The sequence below is a fragment of the Phodopus roborovskii genome, unplaced genomic scaffold (genome assembly GCF_943737965.1).
Source record: "Phodopus roborovskii unplaced genomic scaffold, PHOROB, whole genome shotgun sequence".
In the NCBI taxonomy this organism is placed as follows: Eukaryota; Metazoa; Chordata; class Mammalia; order Rodentia; family Cricetidae; genus Phodopus; species Phodopus roborovskii.
The window spans coordinates 6,320,894-6,346,943 of record NW_026126517.1 but is presented as its reverse complement, the minus strand read 5'-3'; the positions used below and the strand labels follow the sequence as shown (position 1 = coordinate 6,346,943).

Sequence of the window (26,050 nt, the reverse complement as noted above, 5' to 3'; positions counted from 1 at the left end):
CACAAATGAAACTTTATGACTTCAACACCTGCCTCCTTTCTCAGTGAATAGTAAACAGTAATAAACACTGTATTAACTACCCATTGTGGGCAAGCATGGCTCAGTGAGTTCAGGTTTTATCCTTGTCTGGTAACCTACCCAGAAACATTCATAGTTTCAACTTCAGGACTTAGGTTAACTGAGTGTTCACAGACCAAAGGACTCAGTCCTACATTCTGCTATGGACGACATAACTACAGTGGTAGGGGCAGATGATAGTAGAGGTACCTCTATCTTCCAGTTGATAAAAGGAGCCAGGTTTGGATCTAAGACATCTACAGTGAAGGATTCTACCACACCTAACACAGGTTTAGAAGAAAAAGTTTTTAACCTCATCATTAAATATTTTTTATTAGAGAAGAAAAAAAAAAAAAAAAAAAAAACTGAACAAGCCACCTGTGCACATGACTGACCATGGGTGGACACAGCAACTTTCTCCTTTTGTCTTTTTAAAAGCTTGACTTTGTGGATCAATGTCTTGTTCACTCCATCAGTAGAGCCTTCATTAACTTGGTTCTGTTTCTTCCAGGCTCAAAATAAAATCAAACTCTTCTACAAAAACAAAAAAATGGGGTGGAGGGAGAGAATGAGGTGTTGTGTTAATAAGGCACCACAAGTTCTTGGAGTAGGCAATTGTCCATTCAAAAACTAGCGGGTATATAGCAAAGAGCTATAGCCTGCCTCATGGGATACACAGGTGAGGACACTGACCAGAGAGAGAGGTTTAATGCTGTCTCCACATTTGGGTCTTACCTTGAGTCAAAGGCTGGACTGAAAGTCTTTGTCGAGTGAAGAGAGTCATGCTTTTTAAGGGGCCACCGGTAGCTTTGTGGGTTTGGTGATAGACTTTAAGCTCATCCAGGGAGATGAAGCGCTTCATCATTCGGACAAACTGTACATCCACCTATTCCACAGCATCGCAGGGGACAGAAACATGTTCAGCCATACTGCCCTATTTAAGGACTGGGTCTCTCTGTTGCCTAGTCTGTCCGTAAACTCCTCGGCTGAATCAATTTTCAAGTCTCAGCCTACTGAGTGGCTAAGAATACAGGCATTTGCTTCTGTGCCCACCCAGAATTTCTATTTGCAAGAGGCTCCTGGTGTTAGGGCTGCCAGTGTTCTGTTCTACTATCCCAATTTTGCAAAACTTAACCTAAGTGAGAGCTGGACTACACTCCTTGACCTAACCGTACACAACTCCTTTTCCTTATGAAATAGCAAGTACAGTTATTACCATTGACCATTTAGGGTTGTCCTCTTTGCTGGATGGGTCGTAATGGGGATTATTTTTCTCAAACTGTGTGTGGTCTGGGTAAGCCTCCTTTACGATCTGAAAACAAATCCAAAATCTCCAATCATTTTAGCTCCTTGCCCAAGTTTTAATATGCATCTCTGACTTTTTACCTTTCCTTCACATCTGACCCATCTCCCTTGTATAGAGACAGTTGGTATGCAGACCTGCAAGCAAGTATAGTTAAGAGAGAAATCCTATTTTTACAAAGCTTCACAAGCATGTTCTAAAACTAAATGCTGAGTTACTGTTGGAAACACATGGTTTTATTTTCTCCCAGCTGCTCACATAGTGTTATCTTGAAACTCTTAGCAAAGAGGAGTTACCTGATAGAACTGCAGATAGTGAGAAGTATTAGCAGGGCCTGAAATGAAGGTCTTTCTATTCTGACCCTCATCATTCACGTGATGGGCAGGGCAGTTTTCCTCATTTTCTGTGACAGGGACAGTTTGGGGGCAGGGCATACTTTTGTTGTTATCTATTTAAGTCCCTAAAGGGAGGAATCCAGGCTAAAATGTGTGCACCTAACCTTCATAAGTCCCACGATGCCTGGCTGTTTGCAGTTGCTATGGTAGAAGAAGGCTTCCTCCTCCAACTTCATGGCCCTGAGGAAATTCCGAGCCTGTGTCAGAGAAGAAACAAGGGTTACCCTCCTACCAGTTGGGAGGCAGTCAAGTCTGTTTTTAAAAGATGTTTTTTCCTGTTTTGCTCTTCTCTTGAATTCATAAGAAAATCTGTCCCTTTATTCAGAGTCCTAGCCTTGTTCCAGGACACTAGCCAGAACCAAGCTACTTGCAGACTGCATGCTGTCACAGTGATTATGATATTTCTGAAGACATTTTCATGATAGAGTTCAGAGAAAAGCAATGTTGATTCAAAGATGAGCACAGTGGAGGAGGCAGGCATACATCCTAGCCTAGATTTCAGGGTTCCTGCCACTTGACTCTGTACCTGATAGTTGCGAACACCATCCCAGCATGCTATCTGCTTGGGCTGTGCTTTGAGATCCTCGATGCTGAACTAGGAAAGAGAAAATAAAGTCATTCACTACATAGTCATTGGCCAGTTGATAAGCTTCTATAGAAACAAGAAGTTCTCTCTTTAATCCTAAAAAGTGCTACAGGTCATAAAGACACTGGGTGGATTACCAGAAATTAGTTCCAGGGTAAGGAGGATATTAACTTACCCTGGAATTGTGATCTTTGCTAATTAAGATTAGTTGAATGGATAAACAGGATAATAATACAGTCTACTAGTTCCCTGTGTTTCACTTATTAAAGTATCACAATTTTCTAATATTTCTATTTTCCTGAAGCTAGTATTAAACTCAGCTTATATTCATTTCCTGATTATATGGCAATGCTTGTCAGGGATACATCCAGGAGCATGGCAAGCAGTAAGAGAGAAATCACTAGTGCCAGATGTGGTGTGGTGGTGCACACTTTTAATCCCAGCACTCCTAAAACTGGGGCAAGGAAGATCTTCAATACAAGAGTAACCCAAGCCTCAAAAGTTAGGAGGCCAGCTTGGGCTACATAGCAAGATCATCTTAAAAACACTTAACAACAGCAAAATCAAACTTAAGATTGACCAAGTTGAACCATATGTCTGATTTTATAAATAAAAATTTACCTGAACTTAACCACACCTTTTAATGTGTTGTCTGTTGTCACTTCCTTCTTCAATGAGTCAGAGCTGCAACATGGGCTATAAAAACCCATAAGCCTCTCTGGCTGTGTTCAAGAAAAGTTTGCCAACCTTTGCTTAGACAGGAAACCTACAAAACATGCAGGTTGGGCATGCCTAATGCTAGTATCTGAAATCAAGAACACTCTGGAATGTTCTAACATTCAAAAACTCTTGTATTTTATTAAAGTATTTAGACTTTTTTTTGGCGGGGGGAAGTTAGGGATATTCAAATTGCAAAATCTAGAACACTTCTGGTCTCAAGAACTGTGGATAAGGGCTATCCAACTCTAAGCTAATGATAAAAATGCTGCAAATCCTACTTATTTTACCTTTTCCCTAGTCTTCAAAGATGAGAAGCTGAGGTCTGAATCCTATGGTAAACTGCATTCACCATCTTTTTAGTAGTAGGTATGTGTGTGTGTATGAGGTGTGGAAGTACGTGTGGTCCCTTGCTTTACTGCAATTTACAGGGTCACCTTTGCCCCATTAAACCAACACAACAGGACACAGGTGCAGTCTCACCTTCACATCTACACCTTTTTCTAGCCGGCTTTCTGGTTCTGACTTCATCAGCCAGTAGCTGCTTACATTCTTGCCACCATTTTTAGAGGTTGAAGTCTTCTGAGGGCTGGAGCTCCCTAGCTTAGCTGATGTATTTTCTGAGTTTTCAGTTTTAGTACGTTTTTCTGATAGCTCCTTCTTGTCTGTAATGGAAACAAAGGAAAATACTTGTAATTCTGCTGGGAGGCAGTGTTCCATTGTGGAAAACAAAACAAACAAAAAACTTACTACTTGGTGTCATACTTGAACTTAAAACTTAGACTCTATAAACACTATTGCACCACAGACCCATATAGAAGTAACGTCTTTCTCTATAAAAACTGGACAAGAATATCTGGCCTTTATCGGCTTAAAAATGACATCCTCTTGATTCAATACAACCGCTGAAACCATCAACTCAGATCAACTGCAACTACTGTAATACACCCCCCCCCCCGCAAGATTGGCTCTGTTAATGGCCACTCAAAAATGTGGGAGAAGCTCATGGAGCCCTATCCCTTATTGCTAAAATTATTGGCTACTGATAGATTCTTCCAGAGGGGGAGTCACTATCTTGAATTATGTAGCCACTGCTGAGCTTACCAGCCTCTCCTAGACAGCTCCAAACCCATGGCTTCATAAATGACCCTGGTTAAACTCAGTGGGTCACAAACCAAAATGATTAGATGTGAATGTAAGGTTTATAGGCAAGAGCTAGTGTAGGATGCAGGTCTAAGTATAGTAGAGAGATAGGAGAGAGTGGGGATAAAAGTAGTCTAAGAGCTAGACAGATGGTTGTGATTAAAATTCCATAAAGCTCCAGTTCAATTCCCAGCACCCACATGGCTCACAAATCCAGTCCCAAGGAATTTGACACCCTCATCTGGCCTTTGCATGTGCTGCATAAGTCTGATGCATAAACATACATGCAGGCAAAACATCTATACATATAAAATAAAAATAAAACATTAAAAACTTTGAAAAGCTGCTTGGCTGTGGGGGCAACGTGCCTTTAATCCCTGCACTTGGGAGGCAGAGGCAGGCAGATCTCTGAGTTTGAGGTCAATCTGGTTTACAGGGGAAGTTCCAGAACAGCCTAGCTACACAGAGAAACCCTTTTCCTCAAAACAAACAAAAAGACCACTTCTACTTTTAAAAATAGTTCATTTACATTCTGTACATTTGTGGAATTGTCAAAGAAATTTAATTAATAAAAAATACTGTAACTGATACCTTCTAAATTACTCAATAAAGTCATTACCCAATGGAGTAGACCTATGGGGTTAAGATTAAAGAATACTAGCAGGAATCATTACATGTGCTCCACCCCACTTCTGAGCCTTTAATCGGACTCACTTTCCAATGAGGAAATGAAGCACTTACTTGAAACTGTTTCAATGATTATTTGATAATACAAAGGAAAGACTTGGGAAATATCTCATTACCATAAATGTTCAGTAACTATTAGTCATTATCATCTTATACTTCTTTCTTCATACATGCCTTCAGGGCTATGTAGACATGGTAAAAACTGGAGGTTTTTTTTTTTTTTTTTTTTTTTTTCCAGTGGCAGATATTGAACCCAGGACTTTATCCATGATAGACCTGGAACCTATCTATCACTAAGCTACATCCTCACCCCTTTTTTGTTTTATTTTTGACACAGTCTCACTAAATTTCTCAGGCTGGCCTTCAGCTCACTCTGTAGTCTAGATGAGGCATGAATTAAGAAAATCTACTTCCTGATTAGCTTGGACTATATAGCTCTTTAGCACCGGTCTTGGTTTCCCCACCTGCCAAATTCTAAAGTTTCAACTTGGGGCTTCAAATATGCTAGGGGGTGCTGTGCCACTGAGCTACATCTCCAGCCCTGCAATCTGGCTTTTATTCAGTGAATAAAAGAAAATGTGCTCTTGACACAACAATCACTCCACATGCCCGGCACTAACCCTAATGTGGTACAGCCTAAACAATGAGCTGGAGATCACAGTCCAGCCAGGTAGAACTAAGCCCTGAATTGGATCACAGTTGTCACTTGAGTCTGTCAGAACCTACAGTTAACTTACTCTACTACTTCAGAATTTAGTTTGCTACTGCATCAGTCTTCATTAAATATCATATGGATGCCTGATGCTCTGAATTTAGCGTATCTTAGCACAATTTCCCAGCTATCCTTAAGAACAGACATACTTGTCCTGACATCATCAGAGAGGCTTCCTCTTGAGGCAGATGGGAGCAGGTCCCGCAGGTCTCAATGTGGGTAACAAGTGGAATATGGACAGACTTTCAGAAGTGACTTACATGGAAAGTTTATTGATGAAAGGCTTATTAGTAGGAGGTAAGGGAATAAGGGAAAGAGATAGACAGAGACAGCTGCCTCAGAGAAACAGCAGGAGAGGAAAGTGGGTGGTTTTCCTCTTTAAGGGCCAAACCCTGCTTGCCATTATGCAGAATCTAAATTGGAGGTCTCCATAGGGTTCGTCCCCTTGGAACTCAGGGAACCCCAGGGCAGAGGGGTGGAAAGATGGTAGGAGTCAGAGGGGATGGAGACTGTAACAACTAAGCAAGGTTCACCTGGCTCACAATCAGCAAGCACAGGGACCAGCATGGGTCTGCACCAGGTCCTCTGTATATATGTTGTGGCTGTTGCTTTGGCATTTTTGTGGGATTCATAACTGTGGCAACAGGTTTGTCTTTGACGCTTGCTGGCTCTTGGGACATAGTCCTGTTAGGTTGCCTTGTCCAGCCTCAGTGTGACAGCTTTTTGCCTTGTCTTACTGTATCTTTTTTTTTTTTTTTTTTCTGTGTTTGGTTATTGTCTCTTGGAGGCCTACACTTTTTCTGGAGACAGAGGGGGAGTGGATGGGAAGGAAGGGGTGGCTGGGAGGAGCTGAGGGAAGGGGGAACTGTGGTCGGGATGTACTCTATGACAGAGGAATCTATTTTCAATTAAAAACAAACAAACAAACAAACAAAAAAACAAAAACAGCATACTCTGTGTTGTAATCCAGGCAAACCTGGCCCTGCCCCTTGGAAACCTGGCACAGAGAGTTACCCCTCTGCACTTGGTAGGCATACCTTGTCCCTTTAAGAGCAAAATTCCACCTACTTCCCTCTCTCTTCTGCTGTTTCTCTGAGGCAACTCTGTCTCTGTCTCTTTCTTCCTCCTTACCTTACCTTCTACTAATAAACCTTTTACCAATAAACTTCCATATAAGTCACATCTGCAAGAGTTTGTCTATATTCCACCCACTACCTGCCACAGGACCTGCTTTAGGCACATATTCCTAACACTATGTGTGCTTCAATAACTACAATAATGTGTTGTGATCAACCTGAAACCTGTCAGTCTTAACAGAGGTTCATTCTACTCCCGCTCCTTAATTTCTGCTCTTAATCCACAGCACACATTCATTTTTGTGAATGATAAAACGTGTCTTCTGAGTTCTAGAATTTGCTAAAATTCTGCTTCCTTCTTGAGGCCTTTCCTGTGATCCTGCCCCTTCCATACTTCTAGCAAAACTGTCTTAAGGACCTTTCCACTCATGCATGTTTGCATTTTCCCTTGGAAAAGGTACTGTATCTTCATTGTTTTCAACTTATAGTCAATTACCTTTTTCTATTAAATTTTAACTGAAATAGAAAACAAAAATTGTACATATTTAATAGGTATTAACTGCCATATGGTGTTTCCATACCATGTGTACATTGAATATTTCAAATGGAATATATTTGCTGAAGCATCTATTTATTTTGAGATAGTCTCAGAATTCTGTAGCCCAGGCTGGCTTTCAATTTACAGCAATCCTCCTGCTTTAGCTTCTTAAGTGTTGGAATTACAAATAGGAACAGATGTTTTTGTTTGTTTGTTTTGGAGATGGGGGAGTCTCTTGCTGTAGCCCAGGCTGTAGCCTAGGCTGTAGCACAGGCCTAGAACACAGACAGCTGTCTTGACGACTGGTATGAGCTGTCCTAATTTGCTTTGTTGTTTATGGTGAAAGCATTTAAAATTCTTTGCTCCTGCTTTTCTGAAATGTGCAGTGCGTTGACATCAACAGCAGGAAATACAGCAAGATGCTGGCTACAGCAACCTGAGCTTAACTCACAACCTGGAACTCTTACAGCACACAAAAGAATTTCAAGGCCAGTTTAAGAGATTTTAAAATGGGCATAAGGCTCCTGACTGTAATCCTGAATTTTAGAGCCTGAAGCAAGAGACTGGCTCCAAATTCAAGGTCAGACTCGGGTTCAGATGTCTGTCTCAAAACAGGAAAGGGATTTAACATAAAGTTAAGCACAAGCATTAAGAGACAGACAGGTGTGTCTGTGAGACTTGACTTCCATCCCTGAGGGCCCATCTGATGAGAGAACCAACTGCCAGGCACCAGCATATCCACCATGACACAAACACTTACAATCTGGAAATCAGAAAGAGACATAAGATAAGATAATGACCTCCAACAAGCCCTAGAGCAGCAGGGCTTGTCAGCAAAGCTGTATTAAGTGTCTTAGCAATAACTATGTGTAAGATTTTGGTAGTCTCTGAAATACATTGTTCAGGAAATTTAAGATTAAATTTAAGTAAAACTGTTTTGAATGATTTATCAACTCTATAAAGGAAGCACTTGGGAGTAGGGGCAAAAAGATCAGGAATTCAGGTCGTCCTCAATTACTCGGCAATGCCAAATTAACAAACAGGCTGATAAGATAAAAACCTAGAAAAAGAAAACTGTGTGTTTTGGGGGGTAGGGGGTTAAGGGTGAGGTCTGGTCTCCTGTAGCCCAGGTTGGCCTCAAACTCTGTATGTAGACAAGGAATATCCCGAACTGATCTTTCTTTTATTTTTAGCTTTTGGATTTTTTACATTCCATGTGAAACTGTGCATGACTTTCTGTGCCTGGCTTATTTCACTCAAAAGAATGAACCAAGGGCTGGTGAGGTGGCTTACAGGTGGCAAACATTTTTTTTTTTTTTTTTTCTTACAAAGCCTGAGGACTGAGTTCATTCCTGAGATTCACAATGTGGAAAAGGGGGACTGATTCCTGCAAGTTATCTTCTGAACAAATTGTGTGTGCTGCACATACGACTTAAAAAAGTAAATAAATATAATTTTAAAAATGTAGTTTGTCCCCACCCATTCCGGAAAAGATATCTACACACACAGCCACACACACACACACTTTTTGGAGACAGGGTTTTCACTACTATGCAAACAGGCTGGTCTTGAACTCAAGGCAATCCTCCTGCCTCAACCCCCCACGTGCATGGGCCACCAGAGCCCTGTACAAGTATTACTGCAAAGATCCTTAGTGCTGTTTTTTGAATGGACAAACACGTGGTAAGGAGGACTTCAAGGGTAATTTTGGCAGTGAGTAAAGATGACAGTAAGTAACCACCTTCAAGGTCTCCCTCCAAAACCAGGGAGTGGACAAATGAACAATGCACACCCCACAGAAACGTTCTTCGCCTGCTACCTTTTGCAGCCTAGGTACAGCTCACCTGGGCCAGTAGCCCCAATCAGCCTCTTCCGGGGTCTAGGCATGTTCTCTCTGCAGGAGGCTGAAGATAACCGGACAGGCAAGAAGCAACTCTTGTCTTCCTCAACCTACGCGGTGCAAGGAAACCTAAAGGGCCCGAGACTTGTGAAAGAAAAGTCATGATTAAGGCATTCTAATCCTCCCCTCCGTTATCTGTCCCTGAACATTCCTAGTCCCTTACTCGGTTCTTCCCGCCACCTTTCTCTCAACACACCAGCCAGACCTTAGTAGAAGCACAGAAGGAAGCTCTCCAGAATGCCTTGAGGAGACTGGCTTTGCCCAGCGGGCTTTGTAGAAGACGCACCTCAGAGGCGCCGCCCCGAGGATCTCTGGGAATTGTGGTTCCAGCACCTCAGTAGTCCTCCTAGAGCTTGCGCTTCAAGGGCTTTAATGGACTACAACTTCCAAGGTGCCACGGGGCAGATCACGAACTGCAAATTCTGGCCTGGGCAAGCTGGTCCAGGTTTTGAGACAGAGAAGAGCAGCTGTGGCGATGTTTCGGTGTGGCTCCCGGCGCCTTGGCTGTCTACGTGCCACCCTCCGGTCCCTGGCTCAGACCGGCCGCCGGAGCGTCTCCTTATGCATCGATCGTAAGGCTCATCAGGGTGAAGGGAGAGTGGGACTTTGGTGGTCATCTGTGCGGGCCCGGGTTTCTTGACTGCTTGCTGACTCTGGGCTTCGTCCTGACTCGTACACCCGGCCCCCTCAGTCTGGTTCTCTGGTCCCTTGACCAATTCATTTCGTCCTTAGACCCTGCCCCGTCCAGGACCCGTTGCCCTCTCCCTTACGAGTTCTGTCCCCCCGAACCTGCTTCCTCCTGTAAACCAGAATCTGCTCTCGAGACCAGCTCCGTGTGGTCCCGGCGACAGGCTCTCAGTTCAGCCCAGTGCCCCCTTCCCTCCCAGGCCTGGCCCATGCTTAGGAAATTGTGACTTTGGTTGGTTGAAATAATAGCAATAGATTCCCAAGGTAGCAAGAACCATGTGTGCTGATCAAGATGAATAAAAAACTCTGTTGACGTATTTGGATTCATAATTTATAAATTGCCAACAGAAAACAATGTGTAGAAACTGATGGAGGAAAAAGAAAGATTACTGTATTGAGAAACCTTACCACAGATTACAACTTGTTTAGGAACCTGGCAGAAAGCTTGAATGTAACCGGGCGTGTTTGCCACCCACACAGACCATGGGATCGATACCCAGCCAGCTTGTGAGTTCTGTTATTTAAAATAACAAAAACCACTTCTTTTAAAGCAATTTTAAAAATAATTTTTATTTACTTAAAATAAGTATCCATTGTTTATGGCAGTATGGCCTTGACGATTGAGAACAGATTAAAGTACACGAGGGCTGTTGTCTGTAGGACACAGTACACGAAGGCTGTTGTCTGTAGGACACAGTACACGAAGGCTGTTCTCTGTAGAACACAGTACACCAAGGCTGTTGTCTGTAGAATAAAGTACACGAAGGCTGTTTTCTGTAGAACACAGTACACGAAGGCTGTTCTCTATAGAAGACCAGAGATACCTTTAAAGGCACTGCCCTACCTAGGCACTTAGAACTGAATCAACAAGGTTGCCCAGTTTAGCAAGTAAGAGTTTGGCCCAGTAACAAATGAACGAAATGTGAATTTTCCCACTAGATGCTGGTTTGATTTGAGCAACTTAAAGTGAAACTCTTTTAAAAGAAGGTATTGGAGTTAGGGCCCTAGCTCAATAAGTTTGCTTTTTAGAGTCAGGGTGTCATGGTATAGCCCAGCTGTCCTTGAATTTGCCATTTCGTTCAGACCAGCCTTGAATTCATGATCTTCTGTGACCTCACCAGTGCTGGGATTATAAACATGACATTATGCTGGCTTTGATTTACTATTTTTTTTTCTCTAAGCAATGTTTTCCTACTGTGGATCATGTCTGTTTCTAAAATTAACTGTATTTGTTATATAAGAATATGTGGTTACATATTGTATTTACTTATATATAACTTACATAAAACTACTGTTTACTCAGAATGAAATTCTAAATTTCTAAGTCTTGGGTTACCTGAACTTGCTTGTCTTAGGAAGTAGCCCTTTATTCTGTCATAATATAATAAAGATTTATTAGTATATATTAAAGCTGGACATAGTGGCTCATGGCTGTAATCCCAGTAGTTAGAGTTAGGAAGTTTAGGCAGAGGATTACCTCAGGTTTGAGGCCAGCCTGTAAATTGCAGGTCAGCTTGGACTACAGAGTTAGACTCTGTCTCAGAAAACTGGAACCGAACAAAACAAGTAACAACAAATTATGTTGAGTTCTTGCTAGAAGTAAAATTCTGTGGCCCTTTTTTGTCCCTTAAGATCTTTGAATTATTACCATTTAAGTGTGTGTGTGTGTGTGTGTGTGTGTGTATGAATGGACCATTTTTGTCTTTGTATCACCAACATTGCCACACAATTATTGTTCAAATATTTGTTGGTTGCAAGGGTGCTGGTACTGGAGTTGAAAGCCCAGGGATTTGTTGTGTCTAGACAAGTACTTACTGTTGAAGTGTGACTCTAGCCCCATTTTGTTTGTTGCTTAAATAGTGAGTTTACTGTACAGTTGTTTGGTTTTTTGTTTTTGTTTTGTTTTTTTCCATTTTCCTCCTAGAACCGTGAGTTGAATTCAGGGCCTCACCCATGCTGGGCAAGGGCATTACCACTCAGCAACATTCTTCTTCCCAGTTCTTTTGCAAATGAACATTAAACTATGATCTATAGCAGCACTTGTATAAGAAAGCATGGAAAAATAGCCCAACTCCCCTTCCCCCCACCCCCATAAGAAAATTAGTTTTTTGTTGTTGTTTTGGTTTTGTTTTGTTGGTTTTTTGTTTTGTTTTGTTTTTGTCCCAAGCCATATTCCTAAGGATGATACCCTCAGTGTTGTGCTGTGGGTCTCTTAGGAGCACATTCTCTAGATGATGCACAAACTTTTGCTTTCTGAGTTTCCTTCCTCCCCACCTTTTGATACGGGTTCTTACTCTGTAGCTGTGAATATTCCGGAACTCCCTATGTAGGTCCCACTGGCCTCGGACTCACAGAGAGGCACATGGGTGTTGGGAGTAAAGGTGTGAATTGCCACTCTAGGCTTACCTCTTTTACTAAGAGTGATGCTTAGATCTTGTCTAGATGAATAGACTTTGCCACTAACACTTGAGTGCTATTGGGAGGATTGGACATAGCAAGCACCAAGATAATTTATTGTCAAGAATGGCTCGTGCCTTTTCTTTAAGTCTACATGCATTCCACCTCAGATGTTCCCATCTTGTTTTTCTTCAGTATTCATTAGTATCATAATGACTAAAGCTTTTGAATTGAAGGGCCATACCTTCTAACTACAGAATATCTGCATGACTCCCCCCACGCCCCACCCCTCTCACACACACAGCCATCACCGTCCTCTGATGGGAGATGTCATTCTGTATATGTTTCTCATACTGGTTAATGAATAAAGCACTGTTGGCCAGTAGGAAAGGAAGATAGGAGGGACTAGGAACTAGGAGGAAAGAGGAAGTAGTAAGGAGGAGTCAGGATGGAGAGCCTGGAGAGAACAGAACTGCCATTCCTCCGCTCTCAGTAAGACCACGTGAAAATACATAGAAATGGGTTAATAATTAAGATAGAGCTAGCCAATAAGAAACTAGTAATGGGCCAACAGAATTATATCTAATACAGAGTCTCTGTGTGTTAATTGGGGCTGGCGCGGCTGCAGGACAAGACCAGTGGCGGGAGGAAAAACCGTACATCTTACATATGGCACCCACGTGACAGTCTTGCTTCCCAGTTCATCCCTGCCTTCCTTACTGAGTGTGATCTTTGAGGATGAATGCAAAAATCAAATTCTGTGTTTTATGGCTAAGGGACCAGGTTACTTAGGTTAGTGTCTCTCACTATTTCCTCTGATGAGGTGCTGATGTAGCCTTTGTAAATTTTATGAGTTCCTAGGAAATTTTCCCATTCATCTGTCCTACTTGTCTATTATCATCACTTAGCTAATTCATTCTCTTAAGCTTCATTTATCTCAATCTAAGAAATGAAACAGTTACCCAAAGTCATATCACTAGAGGCTAAGACAGAAAGCTCCATAAGAGTTGAACTTCCCTATTGGGGATTTAACTGTGTCTCAACATAAGAAAGCTTTATTTATTTATTTACTTTTTAAAGTCAGTGTTATCCACGAATTGTATGGCTATGCTATTGCATTGCAATCTTGTTTGGAAAGAATGCCAAAGTACACAGATTATGATTTCTCAATTTGATGTTTTGAAGTTAATGTGTTGGTGGAAACAGTGGCTGCTGCCAGACTGGGTGGGGCTTTTTAATTTTTCTTTTCTTTCTTTCTTTTTTTTTTTTTTTTTTTTTTTTTTTTTTGTGCAGAAAAGATAGGACAACCCATCAGAAAACATGTCATTTGAGGGCTTCTGTATTTTTTATTTTTGTTTTGCAATGCTGATCTTGAACTGGGACCTCAATGAGGCCACCTTTTGCATTGAATTTTATCCCCAGCCCTTCATTTGAAAAGTGGACTTATAAGTAAGAGGAGATAAACAATTTTGAAAAGGCAGCTGACCCACTTGGAATTAAAGGAAGAATGGTAGGCCAGTAAGATGACTTAGTGGAGGTAAGGCCTGACTTTAATCCTCAGAACCCACTCCCAAAATCTGTTGTCTGACCTCCACACATGTCTGCACACAAATACACATTCACAGACACAATAAATAAATAAATAAAATAACATTTTAAAAGGAAAAGTCATGCTATTTGATGAGTTAGTATCTTCATGCATCCAGATCTTTCTGGTTCTTTTTGCATCCTGGTTCTTCCCCATTTCTTTCCCTGAGGCCTCTACCTATTTTGGGCTTACGACTTTATCTTCTTACATGACTGAGGAAGAGATGTCTGAGAATTGCTGTGTTCTGGCTTAGGATAATGTAGGTAAGTGTAAGTGCTAGAACTGGCCCTCCTCCACCTGGGAAACGTAATGATGCTAGCTAGCAATGGGGTAGCAGATGCAAGATGATCACAAGCCAGAGGCCAGCCTGGACCCTAAAAAGAAGGAAACACATAATAGATGGCAGCATTCTCTTGCTTTTAAAGGACATATCTAGGAAATGCTGGTGTAGGCCTGGCCTCAGTGCTGAGGCATTCCTTGTTAGTGAGATTCTTCTCTCACTCCCACCCTAGAGTTGAATGTGTCTGCTCCTGTTCACAGCTTCCTTGGGACTAAATGAAGAACAGAAGGAGTTTCAGAAAGTGGCCTTTGACTTTGCTGCTCGGGAAATGGCTCCCAATATGGCGGAGTGGGATCAGAAGGTAGGAGTCTTCTTGTGTCTAGATGTGCCAAAAAAAAAAAAAAAAAAAAAAATGCCTGGTGAAATGACTTCCCTCTCCCTTTTAAAGTCCTAACTTCTCAGTGTCTGTTCTCCACTCACTAACTCTTACTGCAAATGTGAAGACTGATGGTAGAGGTGCGGGATAGTTTGATGTCAGCTTGACACGAGCTAGAGTCATCAAAGAGGAGAGAACCTCCAAAACACAGAGCTGCAGCCAATCCTGTAGGGCATTTTCTTAACTAGTGATCGCTGTGGGAGGGCCCAGCCCATTGTGGTGGAACCACCTCTAGACTCGTAGTCCTGGGTTCTATCAGAAAGCAAGTTTAGTAAGCTCTGGGAAGCAAGCCAGTAAGTAGCACTCCTCCATGGCTTCTGCATCAGCTCCTGCCATGTGCCTTGCTTGAGTTCCTGCCCTCCTGCCTGACGATTAACTGTTGTATGGAACTGTGAGTGAAATAAACCCCTTCCTCCCCAAGTTGCCTTTGATGATTGTGTTTCATTACAACAATAGCAACTCTGACTAGAACAGTAGATGACTTTTCATAGGAGTCATCCCAGATATCATGTAGCCATCCCCTTGTCTTTCTTAATTGAATAAATATTTAGACACACATAAAATCAAAGCAATTGTATAGGAAAAATTTTGGAGAACATATGTTAACTGATGCTACCATAAAATAGCAAGGGCATTTGAAATTAAGAGAATTCCTATAATCTCCCAGATGCAAGCATCCTAATCCTTTCATTGTCCCCTCTAAAAGAAAGCCTTTCTCAGAGCCAGTCCCTGACTGCCTTGCTCTCCTCTTTATAGGAGCTGTTCCCTGTGGATATGATGCGGAAGGCAGCACAGCTGGGCTTTGGGGGGATCTACGTAAGAACAGATGTGGGTGGGTCTGGACTGTCTCGCCTCGATACTTCTGTCATCTTTGAAGCCTTGGCCACAGGCTGCACCAGCACCACTGCCTATATAAGCATCCACAAGTGAGCATCCACACACCTAACAGCATGGTAGAGGGCTGTGCTCACATGGGCTGGTAGGGAAACTTCAGACTCACGAGAAGAAGATGAATTGTGTTGGGTTGACAGTACTCGAGAAACTAGACTGTTACTGGTACACAGTAGGTCTGCAGCTGGCTGCTGGATTTGATTCTGTTGTCTTCTATATTAGTGCTTAGGGAATCGTTTCTGCTGAGCTTCTCTTAAGTCCTAGTTTTGGCGCCTGCAGACTACTCCGGTTTTCCTCAGTAATTTGATAAAGTAATAGGAAAAGCACTTATCTCTGATTTTTAGGACTCATTACTCTGAGAAACAGCTGGGTGTCAGGTATAAATATTCTGGGAGTGTTTTTAAACCAGTCCCTCCCTTTCAAGTTGAACCTTTTCATTTGTCTCTTTTCCTTCCCCTCTCCCCTCCTGCTTTCATCCCTGCTCTGTTGCTCTTTGTTTCTTTTCCCACCTCCACCCCACTCCCCTGATTCTCTCTTCTGTCTTTATTTCTGTCCATGCCTTTTCTTCTTGTCAGCATGTGTGCCTGGATTATTGATAGCTTTGGCAATGAGGAACAGAGGCACAAATTTTGCCCACCGCTCTGTACCATGGAGAAGTTTGCTTCCTACTGCCTCACTGAACCAGGTGCGTTCGTCCTCCCTGCAAGTGACACCTAGCACGGAGAGAAGTGGAACCTGTGTGGTCACCGAGCAAGCTCAACCACCGGCATATAATCTGGCTTACCAAACATTTGGATGTAGAGTATAGGTCCCAGAGGCCTTCAGGTCAGAGTTCCTCTGGCTGCATGCCACTGTTAGCTGGTTTGTTAGAGAAAATGGGCTGCTTGGTGCAAGTGGTTTTTTCCTAGTAGGAAGAATTCCTTGGCCATATGGATTTTAAAGTAGTACACGAAGAACTCTCCGAGGAAGATTTCCAGGATGTGGAACTGTGTTGAGCTGCTGTGGCTTCGCTGACTCTCTTCTTCGTTTGTTCTCATTTGGTCCCTACTTCAGGAAGCGGGAGTGATGCTGCGTCTCTTCTGACGTCAGCCAAACGACAGGGAGATCATTACATCCTCAATGGTTCCAAGGTAAGAGCATGCATTCCCAGGGCAACTGGGGGTCGTTCCCTCATGCCCTTGCTAGCCCTCAGTTCCTTTGAGTCTGTGAATTAACATTCCCATGTAGGAGTTTACATGTTGGGAAGAGAATCTTTCATGAACTAATTCACAAATTGCATGAATTTTTGTTTCCTTTCTATTTTTACAAACTAAATCCCTATACTGGAGGCACTGCCATAATCCTTTACCCTTTACCCCATTCTCTGCATTATGCCTTTGTTCTGTCATCAGGAGTGTTCCAGTGGTTTTCCCAGATGTCAGGCTCAGAACTCATGTGTTCGCTGATCCTCACACACCCCCTCTCCACCCACAGGCCTTTATCAGTGGGGGTGGTGAGTCAGACATCTATGTGGTCATGTGCCGGACTGGAGGATCGGGCCCCAAAGGCATCTCCTGTGTAGTTGTTGAGAAGGGAACCCCTGGCCTTAGCTTTGGCAAGAAGGAGAAGAAGGTGAGTGGCTACTCAAGTGTAAGCAACTCAGGTTATACGTCTCTGCTCTCTGTTAGATCAACTCTTACCCTGTTTCACGTGATAGGTTCAAGACTGGGTATGTAGCAGAGAAGTCATTTCTGAAGGAAAGACTCCTGGGGAAAGACACACTTTGCCAGCTGGTCTCATAAACTGCGATTGTTTAAGTTCTTGTGTTTTTTCTGTGGGCACTTTTGTTTGCGTTTTGTTTTTCTCTGTGCTATTTGTTTATGTGCATGTCTTGGAGGGGAGTTGATATTGGATGTTTTCCACCTTATTTTTCTGTCAGAGTCTCCTTTAATTTAGTTACTGTACTTTTATTGTTATTGTTTTTTGAGGCAGGGTCTTACTATGTAGCCCAGGCTGTTCTTGCTTGGTACATAAGGCTGGTCTCAGACTCACAGAGATCTACCTCCCTTTGCCATCATGCCTGAGCAGACAGCATCTCCCAGTGAATCTGGAGCTTGCCTCTTTGGTGAGACTGCCTGGCCAGTAAGTTCCTGGGACCCTCCTGTCACCATCTCCCAGCTGCACCTGGCTTTCCATGTGGGTACTGAGGATTGAATTCAGGTCCTTGTACATGCGCAGCAAGCACATTACCAGTTGAGCCATCTCCCCAGTCCGTGTCCTCTATTTCTTACCCAGCTTTCACCCACACTTTGTTATCCCAGAAAGTGACACTTACAAATAAAACTAAAAGGGGCTGGAGAGATGGCTCAGAGGTTAAGAGCACTGGCTGCCCTTCCAGAGGTCCTGAGTTCAATTCCAAGCACCCACATGGTGGCTCACAACCATCCATAATGAGATCTGCTGCCCTCTTCTGGCTTGCAGGGATACATGCAAGAGGAATGATGTATACATAATAAATAAATCTTTAAAAAAACAAACAAACAAAACTAAAATATTCATCAACAGGGAGAGGCTGTAGGGGTTTCAGCCATCTGAAGACTTGTTTCCACAAGTGCTTTGACAAAGAAGATGCTCTTGGGATTAAGAAACCCCACATCACAGGCCCTGAGCAGGAAACTTTTCGGACAGGTGATGAAAACAGGAGTGCCATTGTTGCCCTTAGAATAGGCTTTTGGAGAAGTCAGGTGTGAAATGACCCCTAAATACTTCCTCCATCTACACACAGGGGTTCCACATATTTCTTCAGGATGCTTAGGTTCTACTGCCCCTTCTCTTTTGTAGCATAACAGGATATTTGATGCCTACAGTGTTTAAAGCTATGTGCTGTTGTCTCCTACAGTGATACAGAATCCTTTGTAAGGAGTCTTTTTCTGTCCTGCCAGCCAGCTCCCAAATAATGACACAGAGACTTCTTATTATGTAAAAAGCCATGTTTTATAGGTAGGAGGAGGGAGCTCAGGCATTGCATACAACTCATGGTTTTCCTGAGCTGCCTTGCTGAGCCTGACATTTCTTTTGAGTTTCTGAGTACCTTGAGGAGGGATGAAGTAGTGAGACCATGAAACATCAGAATGAGCCTTGCTAAGAGGATCTGTGAACTTTGTAGTTGAACTTTTGTACTTTTATGTAAGGAGACAAAGGTCATGAAGAAATAAGTGATTTATCCAAAGATGGAAATAATAAGCAGGTAGATTTGTGACAGATCTTCAAGTGTTCTCAAATTTTTCTGGGTTTAAAGCTGACATATCCAGTTATATTCTAGTAAGACATTTTTCTTGGAGAAACAAAACAAAACTCATATTTGTGGCACTTACCACAATGGCTGATTTCAAACCACCATTGCAAGATCATAGGAGGCCAAGTTAGTAAAAACAGTGTAATTGGCTCTAGTGAGTTGACATCACATTACTGAATCTCACTGAAACTAAATGTTAGATCAGGGCTCTCCAGCACAGTGCATGCCATGTATCTTGTCCAATTATAGCACCTTCTAAGGATACTAGACCTTTGAAAGGAGAAGTGTGCTTATTGTTCACAAGGCCTCTGAAAGTTAACTTTTCATGCTTGCTTTGTCAGCACATATCCTAAAAGTAAGCTCCCCCAATTAATCTCTCATAGAAGTACTCGCAGAGGCACTGAAGATGAGGATGTGAAAAGTATTTGTAGATAGAGTAGACAAAGTAGATTTGTGTAATACGTTACACTGTGTTACCCAGGCATGGAGACTCAGACCTATGATCCTGGCACTGGGAGCCTGAGGCAGGAAGAGCACACTACAGGGCAGTCTGGACTACAGAGTAAGAAAGACCATGTTAAAAGATAAACCAAGCACTGCTTACCTGAAAGAAGTGTCTTTCTAAGTAACAATAAACCTTTCCATCTGAACTTTTTTCTTCTGCTGCTTTGTGTTCTTATGGGTTTAAGTGCCAGGGCGCTGGAACCCATACTTTACAAGCTTCTGTCCACAGGGAAGGCCACCCTGCTTGGGGAACCCTTGGGCAGCCACCCAGACCCTGATTTTTGCCAGGTGGGGTGGAACACTCAGCCAACCCGAGCAGTGATCTTTGAAGACTGTGCTGTCCCTGTGGCCAACAGGATTGGGATCGAGGGTCAGGGCTTTGTCATCGCCATGAAAGGACTGAACGGTGGCAGGATCAATGTTGGTGAGGCCAGAAAGGAATTGGGGAAGGAAGGCAAAGGCTGAGGCTAGCAACTGTCATTCAGGCTCAGCTGAAGTCCTGACTCCTCCTCTCTAGCATCCTGCTCTCTTGGGGCTGCTCATGCTTCAGTTGTCCTTACCCAAGAGCACCTCAAGGTCCGGAAGCAGTTTGGAGCACCTCTAGCCAGAAACCAGGTAAGAGAACTGGGGTCTGCATTTGTGTTTTGTTGAGATCTTCCTTAGGGTCCACATTCTTGGTGGAATTGGATGGGGCTTATACCCATTTAGAATTTCCCACCATCTTAATCAGAATGTATGTTTTGCATGTACCTGTGCCTTTTTTCTGGAGGCAATAATACCAAGGCAAGCAAAGAAGGCTTTAGAAATGGCAAGAGACTTTGACGTACTTAGGAAGGGCATATAATTTGAGATATCTTTGCACATGCACGTGGCATGCATACATGCCTTCGTGTATGTGCAAATGCAGACACAACTACATGCGTGTCATAGTGCGTACGTGGAGGTCAGGAGATAGGTTTCAGGTGTTGGTCCTCTTCTGCCATTGGATCATCAGGGGGTAGAACTCAGATTGTCAATTCTGTGTATGTATAAGTACCTCTATTTGCTGAGCCAGCTTAAGATGTCTTATCAGTGGTTCCAGATCAGATAGATCCCAGTTGTCCTGCCTAAACCCATATGTCCTTTTTGGTTCCATTCTCTTCTGTGGCTGCAGTACCTGCAATTCCAGTTAGCAGACATGGCCACCAAGCTGGTTGCCTCCCGGCTGATGATCCGTACCGCGGCGGTAGCTTTGCAGGAGGAGCGGGAAGATGCGGTGGCCCTGTGCTCCATGGCCAAGCTCTTTGCTACAGATGAATGCTTTACTGTAAGTGACAAGTCTTCTGGCCTTCCTGACATAGACAGGAGGGGCTGCTCTTCCTGGGGATTTTGAGAGAGATGAGCCATCTATAAAAACCTAGCCTCCTATGAATCACTTTGGGGCTTAAGAGTTCAAATGTGAAAGGCCTGCAAGGGAGCTAGCTCTCCCTGTTGCCTTTATAGCCTTCTCTGTGATACTAAATGCATCAGTAATACTGTCTTTCGGATGTGTTCTAGATGAAGCACATCTCTGCGAGGTAATGATGCTAGCCCACATTTAGCACTAATGGCTCTGTTTACTTAAGCATGGAGCTGTTTCCATGCTGAGACCCCCCCATACCTCCCATGGCCACTAGGTGGCACCTGAACTTCCTGTAATCAGTCAAGGTGGTGGTAGGCTGCTTTGCTCTGGAACAGCATAACAAAGAAATGCAGATGTTTGTGCATTGTTTGACAGGTTTGGTAGGAGGACTGCCTTTGTGTCTGAACATTTAGAATCTGGAGCTCCTCTTGGGCTCTGTTCATTCTCTTGTCTGTTTATAGCAGACTGCCAGACTGAGGTTTGGAGTGGGGAGGGAAGCTAAGTACTCCACAGGCTTCCTGGGACCAAAGACATCTATCTGGCTCTGTCTCTCAGCAGATCTGCAACAAGGCTTTGCAGATGCATGGGGGCTATGGCTACCTGAAGGATTATGCTGTTCAGCAGTATATGCGGGACTCCAGGGTCCACCAAATCCTAGAAGGTAAAATTTTGCAGAGGTTATTCTCTTGCTGTGCTTTTCCCAACCTATCTCAGTACTTCTGAGCTGGGATCCTGCCAGGCCCTGTGTCTTTTTCTCCATTCTTCCTTTCCTCAGTCCTTCTCTGAGACTGGTCTCCTGCTACATTAGAAAGCTCTCTAAGCTGGAAGCCAGGAGACTCCGCTTTACCCTTACGAGTGAGGCATCACTCCACTTCTTTTTGTAGATTTCAGAGAAGGCTCAAACCAAGCTAATATATGAGCAGCCTTGTTGAAATGCACGATGACATTTTGTACTGTTGTAAAGGACTTGGACCTCAGGGATCCTAAACTCCTAAGTGTGTGTGCCACAGTGGTGTGGCAGATGTGCTGTCTAAATGTTATGCTTATCAGCATTGCTAGTATAGTGTTTAGTAAAATGTCAGCATGTGGCTTTCTCCTTTAACTACAGACATCTGTCGGGCAGCTGTGTGAGCTATTAGTCAGGTGCAGAGTGTGCTTTCCACTCAGCAGTTGGTACATTAGTCTAGTGTACATTAGGCTAGTGTAGGCAGCCAGGGCTGTCACAGGACTGGGAAGCGTGGGATGGAAGCTTCTCTTGTGCTTCTTGGTGAAACAGTGTAGGGGTGTTTAGTGGGGTCACAGACGACTCTGAGGATTTGCTTCTCTACCTTCAAAGGTCCATGTCATACTTGAGTGGGCACCATAATCTCTTCCTGGGGGACTAGCTGCTGCGTCCACCCTCAGACTTTCTGCTCCACTGGGCCAAGCGAAGGCTATGGTCATTGATGTGGAGACAGTTTGGGTCCCACTGTCCCTATGCCTGAAGATGACTGCTTTCTGTCCAAACTTGAGCTCTAACCTTTAAGTGGCTCAGGCCCTTATACTGAAATGAAACTTGCAGAAGTTTTTTTAGTGGGAAAAGTCAGCCCTTTTCAAGGAAGTTTGGATTTGGCTTTCTTGGCGCTGGTGTGATTATTGGTTCCACAGCGGCTTCACTTTGTATTTTGTTTGTACTGACGGCCATTATTAAAAATAAAATGAGCTTTTAATTCTCTACTTCAAGGTAAATGTTTTATGCTTCAGTTTTTTGATTACAAAAGAAATATGTATTATTGAAAATCTAAAAGTAAAAGAAAAAAATCACTCATGTTTCTACATTTTAGGAGGTGTTTATTTATACATACATACATACATATATAATTAAATTCTTTGGATTTTTTTCTATCCTTTTACAAGTAGGATGAAATTTAAAAAATTAGAATTTTACTATTTTTATTTTACTTGTTTAATACAATTGTTTTTGTCATCAGGAGAGGTGTTTTAAAAATGTAAATATTATCCCACTGAGCCAGCAAGGGACCTACTGCCGAGCCTGAAGGCCTGAATTTCATCCAGGACCCATATGGTAGAAGGAGCAAAGCAGTCATACTAGTTGTCCTCTGATCCTCACATGCATACCATGTTATGGGTTTACCCACACACATATACACAGTAAATACATGTAATTTTTTTAAAAAAAAAATTAAGGCATAAATATTGGGTGTGATCTTAGCACTTGTAGGGCAGGAAGGTCAGGAGTTCAAGGTCATCCTCAACTATATATATATAGTTCAAGGAAAGCCTGGGCTACATTAGACCCAGTCTCAAACCAAACAACAGCAAATGTAAATACTATTCCTTACACTGTCATTTTTCAGTAATTACAAAAGAAGCAACAGAGTTTAAATCCACGACTGCCCTTTTCCTACTGAATCCTTCATTGTTCCTCTTGCAGGTAGCAACGAAGTAATGAGGATGCTGATCTCTCGAAGCCTGCTTCAGGACTAGCTCCCAAACTGGAGAGTCTAACCTGGGATTCATGTGCAGCTGCAATCAGTGTTGTCCTGTTGCAAATGGACCTTGGAGTAGGTTGAAGAGCTTTGCTCTTCTGATAGAGAACCTGAGGTCAGCAGCAATGCTGGCTCTAAGACAGGAACAGGATTCTCAGCTGGATGGGCCCTGAGGAGCCGTACCAGGAGTCCTGCTTTCCTCATTCTGGAAGGACAAGCAGTCAACACTGTGGCTCAGATCCACACTATGCAGTTTGCTGATTCTTGTCCCAGAGTCTGGGCACTTCAATGAAGCTTTTCCTGATTGTGGAAGCAAAGTGTGGGGAAGCAAGGGCAATGCACAGCCTGTGTCTTTCTGTTCTCTGTTCTGCACTGGCAGTGTCTCAGGACAGTACTCCTGAACTCAGATCATGATGAAGTGATTATTTGGGAACCTACTGCTAAGCTATGAATTAGGGTACACCTTTACTCCTGCCATGTAATAAATGTCAAGGGCTGAGGTTATTTGGAACACTTGGATTTTTTATATGGGCTTTTATTTCCTTTTTTGGGTCTACTTCTCTTTTTAAATACTTTTATTAGTACCATGGTAAATAAAATATACATCTTTACTGTATCCTTCAACTATAAGCCTTGCAACTGTAGGTGATTTGATTCAATATTTCCTTGGATTTTGGAATAATTAAGTGTATATTTGGTTTAATATTTAATTGGATTTTAGAAAAATTAGGAATCCTAAGGCAGTTTTGTCTTTTAAAAAGTACAGCCTTTAATTTATAATTCTGCAAACAAATCATTATTTGTCATGTATGGAAGTCTAAATATTACTCAATGATTAGGAGTTAGGGGAAAGCCCTATCACAGATGATTATTTAATCCATCTTTTGATGTTTAGGAAAGAAAAGTGTACAAGATATTTATTTCGTTAACCATAAGTCACTGATTATAGGAAAGGGTATATGCCTGTAGCTATAATAGACATTTTCTTTTCTGAATGCTTACTGTGAAATTGCCTTGTGCATGGGAAGCAAGGTGTGATTCAAAGTTGAAAATGGGATTCTGCTGTCCACAGCTGTGTTTAAGAGGAGCTGATGTAGTGCCTGGTCACAGTGTCTATACAAGACAGAATAGCCTGGAGAAATGAAAGGTAGGAAGGTTCACAGAGAGGTAAAAATTCAGATTAAGCTTTTATGAAATGTTTAATATTTAAAGGGAAACTGTTTTGCAGAAGAAATTGGGAGGGAGTACAAGGTTTGTGTGGGCAGTATTGACATTTGTGTTCATGTGGTTTGGGATTGCATGAAACAGAAAATATAAGTTAAGTGTGCATAGAAAACTGGGTGTGTGGGGGTATGTATATGTATGGTGTTCATGTGAGAGTACCACTTTGTGTGTGTGAAACAATTTTGGGAGTCAGTTCTTTCCTTTCACCATGAGGGGCTCCAAGAACCAAACAGGTCATCAAGTTTGTACAGCAAACAATCTTACCCACAGAGCAATCTCACTGGTTCCAAATCAATCCATTCTTCAGAATATTCAAAATTGTCAAAGTGTGAGAGTCTCTTCACTGTATCCTTGCAAATAGAGGGAAGAGCAGGCGAACGTCATTGTAGAACAGTGCTTGGGAGGTTCCCTGTGGAACCTGTGGAATCTAGAGATCTTGTTATTAACCAGTCTGTTTGCTGGCATTGCTGGGGTTCCTGTTCCTCCTCAGAGCAGTGACAATTATGTCTATGATGGCTTTGAAATTATGGTTGTTGAAAAGTACATGCTGAGGGACAGAAATGATAGCACGGCCAGTAAGAGCATTTGCTCTTCCAGAAGACCCAAGTTTGATTCCCAGTACCCACATCAGGCATCAAACAACTACCTGTAACTACAGCTTCTGTAACTCTGGTCCTCTAGGTACCTTTACTCATGTGCACTTTCCTTTACACAAACACACGTGAAATACACATAATTAGAAGTAAAAATAAATACAAACTTAATGTGGTGGTTCTGTCCTGTAATCCCAGCACTCAGAAGGCTAAAGCAGAATGATTGCTGTGAATTCAAGTGTAGCCTGGACTACATACAGAATGAGTGACTATTTTGAGCTGGCAATGTAGCTCACTTAACTAGTGTGCAGAGATGCTTAGGATTCCACCTCTAGCACTGAAATAAAGTTCTTAACTGTCATCTTCAGCTATTACTAAGATATTTCATATTCCCAATCACCTACCAAGCAAGTGGTTGAACTTTAGCCAATTCCCATCGTTGTTCTAGATCATAAGTAAAAACAAAAATACCAGAGCAGTATTCACTATCTTTGAGAGACACCTATGGTAAGGCCAGGTAAGGTGTTCATGTTTTAGGTGTAGGAAAATACACCACTGAAGGAATTGAGGTGATGCTGTGGGTTGAATTGTATCCTCCCTCAAATAGTTCTGAATATCTTGGCATGTAATCTAATTTGACAGCTATAACTAGTTAAAATGAGATGATGAGATCTACTGTAAGGTAGATCTATAAAACAGTCTAACTATGAATTATGTAAAGACTCAGGTCCAAGGATGCCACTGAAGCTGTCACAGGAAGCCAGAATAGGTACATGGAACAGATGGCCTCTTACAGCCTTCAAGACAAAACAAAACAAACAAACAACAAAAAAACAAACTTGTGACATTCTGGTCTAGAACTCTTAAGAAAAATATTTGCTGGCTAAGCCTCCCGACCTGTGGTAATTTGTTGTGGCTCCTCAGCTGAGTCATATGATTGCCATCATTGAAATCTTGTGTAGCAGTGTGCTGGAGTGCTTTCTCAAACAGCAGAGTAGGGCTGAGGAATATGATATAGAAATGAATACTCTATATTGATATGGATTTTGATTTATTGATACAAATTTAAGGTATATTTTTCTTGTTTAAGTATTGTATTTATGCAGTTTTTAAAAAATGTAATATAATTAAATACCAATTACAGTCACCTGTAATAGTCAAAACTTAGATTTTGTAGATATACAGAGATAAA

The 26,050-nt window shown here is 42.4% G+C and overlaps 2 protein-coding genes across 3 annotated transcripts; one reads left to right on the top strand and one right to left on the bottom strand.

Annotated features, from left to right (window-relative positions):
- Positions 1–400: 400 nt before the first annotated feature.
- Thyn1 (thymocyte nuclear protein 1) lies at positions 401–9,355 on the bottom strand. Of its 2 annotated transcripts, XM_051196930.1 has the most exons (8): positions 9,278–9,355; positions 9,059–9,198; positions 3,542–3,723; positions 2,282–2,350; positions 1,860–1,952; positions 1,274–1,369; positions 793–943; positions 401–591 (listed from the first exon to the last, which is right to left on the bottom strand). In XM_051196930.1, the coding sequence occupies exons 2-8, from the start codon at positions 9,099–9,101 to the stop codon at positions 545–547; spliced, it is 681 nt and encodes a 226-aa protein (XP_051052887.1). In that variant the 5' UTR covers positions 9,102–9,198; positions 9,278–9,355; the 3' UTR covers positions 401–544. The 2 variants fall into 2 exon arrangements, with proteins under 2 accessions (XP_051052887.1, XP_051052888.1); XM_051196931.1 differs by lacking the exons at positions 1,274–1,369; positions 9,278–9,355 and having other exon boundaries at positions 9,059–9,261.
- A 211-nt stretch (positions 9,356–9,566) lies between these two features.
- Positions 9,567–23,657, top strand: Acad8 (acyl-CoA dehydrogenase family member 8). Its single transcript, XM_051196927.1, has 11 exons — positions 9,567–9,686; positions 14,327–14,427; positions 15,259–15,428; positions 15,969–16,078; positions 16,447–16,523; positions 16,867–17,004; positions 19,460–19,595; positions 19,689–19,786; positions 20,325–20,477; positions 21,111–21,213; positions 22,987–23,657. The coding sequence occupies exons 1-11, from the start codon at positions 9,590–9,592 to the stop codon at positions 23,037–23,039; spliced, it is 1,236 nt and encodes a 411-aa protein (XP_051052884.1). The 5' UTR covers positions 9,567–9,589; the 3' UTR covers positions 23,040–23,657.
- The last annotated feature ends 2,393 nt before the right edge of the window (positions 23,658–26,050 follow it).

Excerpts from the sequence above, each read along its gene's own strand:
- Thyn1 (XM_051196930.1), bottom strand. The coding sequence starts at position 9,101 with ATGCCTAGACCCCGGAAGAGGCTGATTGGGGCTACTGGCCCAG. Across the intron at positions 1,953-2,281 it reads ATGGTGTTCGCAACTATCAG|GCTCGGAATTTCCTCAGGGC; the intron begins GTACAGAGTCAA and ends TCTCTGACACAG. Across the intron at positions 1,370-1,859 it reads GCATCGTGGGACTTATGAAG|ATCGTAAAGGAGGCTTACCC; the intron begins GTTAGGTGCACA and ends ATTTGTTTTCAG.
- Acad8 (XM_051196927.1), top strand. The coding sequence starts at position 9,590 with ATGTTTCGGTGTGGCTCCCGGCGCCTTGGCTGTCTACGTGCCACCCTC. Across the intron at positions 15,429-15,968 it reads GCCTATATAAGCATCCACAA|CATGTGTGCCTGGATTATTG; the intron begins GTGAGCATCCAC and ends TCTTCTTGTCAG. Across the intron at positions 19,596-19,688 it reads CGGTGGCAGGATCAATGTTG|CATCCTGCTCTCTTGGGGCT; the intron begins GTGAGGCCAGAA and ends CCTCCTCTCTAG.